General features: G+C 54.0%; 1 protein-coding gene across 3 annotated transcripts in view; it reads right to left on the reverse strand.

Moving 5' to 3' along the window:
- PRKCA (protein kinase C alpha) overlaps positions 1–1,903 on the reverse strand; it is a 119,297-nt gene extending 117,394 nt beyond the window's left edge. For 2 of the 3 annotated variants that reach the window (XM_085077339.1, XM_085077338.1), the window contains exon 1: positions 1,643–1,903. In XM_085077339.1, the coding sequence (XP_084933465.1) occupies positions 1,643–1,815 (173 nt within the window). In that variant the 5' untranslated portion in view covers positions 1,816–1,903. The remainder of the gene's footprint in view (positions 1–1,642) is intronic. The other variant, XM_085077340.1, reaches the window with a different exon arrangement.
- Between the last annotated feature and the right edge of the window lie 4,097 nt (positions 1,904–6,000).

Genomic DNA, 6,000 nt, shown 5'->3' on the forward strand with positions numbered 1-6,000 from the left:
AGCCCTTTCTGTGGGTGCGATGGCTGTTCCAGAGCAGCCCATCCTCAAAGCATGAAACAACTTTTCTGTTGTCAGATGCTCTGGTAAGGAATGTTAAGAGCTTCCTCGGGCTCAGCGAGCGCGACAAGACAGGAGCACAGTCGCCCTCGCCACCTGTCAGCCCCAGGATAGCCTTTCACTCCCAAATCCACCCTGTCACTCTGCTTTCTTTGATAATTGTGCTACTTAGAGCACAAACAGCGCTCGGCAACAGCCCTGCAGCGGCTTTTCACACCTCCCAACTCATCCTCCCAAATCATTCACTTAGATTAACTCTGAAGCAGTTTCTGAAGGTCTCTCACTTTCACCATACACAACTCCACTTTTTTTTTTTTTTCCAACTAGGGGAAAAAAAAAAAAAAGGAGAAAACGCAAACTCAGAAAGTTGACTTGTTTCTTCTGCAGTCTACCATCTCAACTTTCCTCCCTTACTCTGCAAATGCATTTCAATCATTTCTGGCACAACCACAGTCTGTGCCCCAGGATGAGACCAGCGGGAAAGTGACAGAGGAAGGAAAAGCTCTGGGTCCAGCCTCATAAACACACATGAAAGCAGTAAGAAGCGTGCCGCGGACACAGCCGGCTGCGAGCAGAGCCATGCCGACCTCACAACTTTGGCCAAATAAATCACAGCTCAGGTTCTGAGCGCCCAGAGCTGCAGAGCACAGCCGAGCGGGGCTGGAGCGAGGGGAAGCAGGGCGGTCCGAGCTGCTCGTGCTGCACAGAGCTGCCGGCTCCGAGCCCCGAGGCTCTCCCGGCTCTGCCGAGCCCTGCCCGGGGCCGCCGCTGCTCGCCCGGGGCGCGGAAGGAGCGCGGAACGGAACGGCACGGCTCGGCACGGCACGGCACGGCACGGCTCGGTACGGCACGGCTCGGCACGGCTCGGCACGGAACGGCACGGAACGGCCTAGGGGAGCTGCGCCCTGCCCTGCCCGGCACCGCACCAACCCATGGGTGGATTTTTCCTAGCAGCGCAGTAATGAGGGTGTTGGTAGGGAGCTTTCCTGCCCTCCCGAGCAGGAACCTTTCCCTCCCTCTCTCTCTCTCTCTCTCCCAAAATTCACCCCTCCCTTTCCGCGGAGCCGCGGTGTCACCGAGCCTGCCCGGCCTCGGCACGGCAGGGGACAGGGCAGCCACCGAGCAGGACCTGAGGCTGGGTGACCCGAGTTTGGCCACCCAGCACCGGCCGGGGCGACACGGGCACTGTGTGCCCAGCGCGGCTGAGCCCGGCTGAACCGAGCCGAGCCGAGCCGAGCCGAGCCGAGCCAGCCCGGGGACAAGGGCTGGGCAAACACTCCGGCCATGTGCAGCATGGCTCCAGCTCGCTCTCCGGACCCTGCTGCTCTCTAGAGCCCGAGCGCCGGGAGTTTGGGGTTCCCCCGAAAGCGGGGAGCGCCCGGAGCCGGGCCCGGGAGGGGATGCGACAGCGCCGGGGCAGCGAGGGGACACGGGGGGTCACCCCGGCGGGTCACCTGCCGGCCCGGGGGGAGCGAGGCAGGGCAGGGCAAGGCAGGGCAGGGCAGGGCAGGGCAGGGCAGGGCCGGCGGCTCACCGGAGCCGGGAGTCCCCGCGGCCCGGGGGAATCGCCCGGCGCGGCGCTCACCAGATGAAGTCGGTGCAGTGGCTGCAGAAGGTGGGCTGCTTGAAGAAGCGCGCGATGAATTTGTGCTCCTTCACCTCGTGCACGTTCTTCTGCCTCAGGGCGCCCTTGCGAGCGAAGCGCCGCGCCGCCTCCGGGTCCGCTCCGGGCTCCGCGCCCGGGAACACGTCGGCCATAGCGCCTCCTCCCCACCCCCCGCCGGCCGCCTGTCGCCGCCCCGCCGTCCGCCCCGTCCGGCGGCCGCCGAGGCTCTGCCAGCCCTGCCGCTGGGCGCTGCCTCCGCTCCCCGCCTGACGTCGGGCGGAGGAGGATCCCGGGGCCGCTCCGGCTGCTCCGCTCCGCCCGCGGCTCAGCGACAGAGCCCCCGGCCGGGGCGGGGCGGAGCGGGGCGGGGAGCGCCGGGAGAGCGGGCGGAGATCGGGAGAGAGCGGGGGGAGAACGGGGAGAGAGATTGGGGGAGAACGAGGGGAGAAGGGGGAGAGAACGGGGGGAGAACAGGGGGAGAACGGGGGGAGAACGAGGGGAGAACGAGGGAGATCGGGGGGAGGGTACGGGGGGAGATCGGGGAGAGAACGGGGGGAGAACAGGGGGAGCTGGAGCTGTGCGGCAGCACCTGCTGGCCCTCGTCAGCAACCCGCACCGCGCAGCGAGCACCGGGCTCTGTTTACACACACATATTTACACACCGGCTGCTCTTACACACACACTCACACACACACACACTCACACACACAGGCTGTTCTTACACACACACAGAGGGTGTTCTTACACACAGAGGGTGTTCTCACACACACACAGAGGGTGTTTTCACACACACACGCTCTCTCCTCTCGCTCCCGCACACAGCTCCCCAGAGCGCTCCGCTCGCACTCACACACACGGCTGTGCTCTTTCTCTCACACATCCGCCTGCACAGGCTTCCCTCACGCACACACACACGCTCCCCTCACTCTCTCACACACACAAGGCACAGAAGCTCCCCTGTCACTCACGCACACACTCAGAGGTTCCCTTAGCACACACACACACGCACACGGAATCGCTCTGCCCCCTCTCACTCTCGCTCTCTCTCACACACACAGAGGTTCCCCTCACACCCCCTGCACACAGCCCGGCTCCTCTCATCCCCCCAGCTCCCTCCATGCACACACTGACAGTGCAGACCCTTCTGTCTGCCCCCCTCGCACACTCACACACACACCAGGCACATCACACCCGCAGTGCTTCCCCAGCGAGCCATGGAACCCCAAACCTCTCCCCCTGCTGGGTCCTGGCCCCCTGTCCGGCAGCAGCAGGACAGTGACCATCCATCCATCATCCATCCATCCATCATCCATCCCTCCATCCATCCATCCCTCATCCATCCATCCATCCATCCATCCATCCATCCCTCCCTTTCCATCCATTCATCCATTCATCCATTCCTCCATCCATCCATCCATCCATCCATCCATCCATCCATCCATCCATCCATTCATCCCTCTCCATTCATCCATCCCTCCCTTTCCATCCATTCATCCATTCCTCCATCCATCCATCCCTCTCCATCCATCCCTCCATCCCTCCATCCCTCCTGACCCAGCACTGCCTCCCCTCACCCGGCTAGCTCAGCCGGCACACCGTGCCAAGCACAGTCTGCCCCGCGCTGCTCTCAGCCGCCGCCTCTCTGACTTCCTGCGCTCACCCCAGAGTCGTTATTCCTCCACCACAACAATCAGAGGAGCAGCCCTGTGCTCTCCTGCGCGCACCTTTCCCTTCCTGCTGCTCACAGCCCCAGAGTGAAAGCTGTCAGAGGCCACACTGCACAGCCGTGCAGCACACAGGCTGCTCTGCCCCACTGCACTGGGTGTGGGTCTTTGTGTAGCAATAGAAACATCCTTTGGTATTTCATATTTCAATACAAATAGCAACAAAAAGTGTAGGAAACACTCACCAAGTCTCTGTCACTAGTTAGGGCATCCAACACACACAACTGACTTTTACCATGGTTCTATGTCACCAGTGTGATCAAGGATTCCATAAAATAACAGACCTGTTCATCTCCATTTACTCACATTACACACAAAATGTTCACAAGTCCCTGGATACAGGAACATCTGCCCATGGCATCCTCTGATATGAATACAGATCTCCATATGCTCAGGAAAATACCACAGAAATTGTGACAATGTTAACATAAAATCACAATATATACGTTAAGTAAAACCCTCGAGTATTAATCACATTGTTTTTAATAAATGTTATTCCCGTGGTTACAAATTTACACATATGGGAAATCAATGCATATTAAAAGTTCCACCCCAATACATCTGTGTACTTGCAAGTCTGTGTAAGCATGTGTAATATGCTTTATCTCACAAGAATGAAATCCAGCTAATTAACTCAAATTAAGTCGTATTTGCTGGTGGGAGAAGTGCACGTGGACACTTAGCACAGAACAGAAATAACTTGCTCTGTGTTATCTTACGCTTAATTTCAGAGCTGCAGTTTCTGGGTGCAGCCTGGCAGAACTGGAAGGTCTGTGGCATTCCACCAAATAACCAGTGACAGGGATGGCCCTGCTGTTTTCTAAACTTAGACAGTCACACCAGATGCCCTAGAAACTGTTGCCATATGCCCTTGCCTCATAGATTTTATTTTGTGAGCAGCTACTTCCAAATTTGATCTGAAATCCAATGAAATATAAAGATTTTTAATTTGGTCTCCACCTATTCTGCACATGTTTCAAATCCCTTCCTCTTCTTCAGAGGAAATAGATTTTTCTTGCCTTAATCAACTTATGCCAAAGCCTGAGGAGCACCAAGAAACATTTTGTACTCTCGTTAAGGGTTCTATCAAGAAACACAAAACGTGTTTATTTCCATTCCTTTTGTGCTCTATCACAAACAGCCACCAGAACTGGAGAATCTGAACTGAACACACCTCAGATCACATCAGGTTTGGGGCAATCTGTATTTCATTGTTCCTTAAAATCTCCCAAAGCTGCTGAATCATTTTGCATTCCAGTTTCTTCCCTGCAGTGCCTCTGGAGCAGATCCATTCCCTGGAACATTGGCGAGGCCCCAGGGAAGAGCCTTTCTCTATTTTCATCAATACCACCCCAGGTCTGTAAGTGCATCTGGGTTCACTTGGAAAGAGGTTTTTTGTGGAATATCTTCACTTTTACTCATCTGCTGGAACAGCAAACTACTGCCTGCATCACTTTTTAACCCAGGAACAATAAAAAAAAGGGTTTTTTCCTAAAGGAAATGTGTATGCAGGCTCTGTCCTGCCTCAGATCCATTCAGAGAGAGCCAAGGAGAACACCTTCATCAACTGCTTTGGCAACTGGGATCTTTTATTATTTCCTGCTTGTGAGAAATACTCACCGAGCAGGAATCACTTCCTGCTGGAGGCCTATAAGGAAGTTCAGGAGCTCATTCCTCCTCACTTTTCAAAGCAAATCACAACCACTTCCCTTCCAGAGAGTTAGGAGGACAAGAGAGATTTTCCAAAGCCATTTTTGGGAAGGATGATTTGACCATTGCAACATCACTGTATAAAAATTCTGTGCTTCACCCAACCTCATCTTGCAAAGGAATTTGCACAGAGCAGCTCATAGACATCTCTACCTGCAGCTATTGGGGGGTAATTTGCATAATTAGATCAAAACCAGTTACCAGTTTCCACTAATTCATGGCATTCACTGTATAACGTGAGCAGCCAGGTTTTCCTCATTTCTTTTTCCCATGCAACATAAACTTTGTTTCTCTGTCTGAAATCACCCATCTAGTGCTGAAGCTCCCAACCAGAGGTTTGTCATGTTTTGCCCAGCAGTGATTAATTATGGATCATGTGGTTTTCCAAATTCATTCACAAAACCCCCATTTACTGTTCTTACCCCCGTTTTGGCAACAATATACCTCGTGTGTTTCCAAGAAACAGCAAAAGGTAGGATGTGGGAACACAAAGAGATACATTTCTGTAAGGATTTGTCTGCTAACCCAGCGGTGAGGAGATGGAAATAATTCATCCCTTTCTCTCAGCATTGGTTTTTGCATCTTTCTGTGTCTTTCAGTATCTGTGCTCAGAGTCTCCTCAGCTCCATCCCTGTCTCTGGGGTTCCACATCTCCTCCTCTCTGCCCTTTTCCTCTTCAAGTCCCTCAGAGTGCAGGTTGAGAAGCACTGGGTGACAATACAGGTTTATCATTAAATTATTCCTTGTGACAGACAGTTTGTTTACACGTCAATACTAATGGGAAAGTTTGAATGCATGCATTAAAATACAGTCCAAAAACCACTAAGCACAGAAAGAAAAGTCCTATGAGAGATGAAGTGTCACAGAAAGTATTTCTGAAAAAAATCTGGGGAAAAGAAAAAT

The sequence above is a fragment of the Lichenostomus cassidix genome, chromosome 18 (genome assembly GCF_008360975.1).
Source record: "Lichenostomus cassidix isolate B80296 chromosome 18, HeHo_3.0, whole genome shotgun sequence".
Lineage (NCBI taxonomy): Eukaryota > Metazoa > Chordata > Aves > Passeriformes > Meliphagidae > Lichenostomus > Lichenostomus cassidix.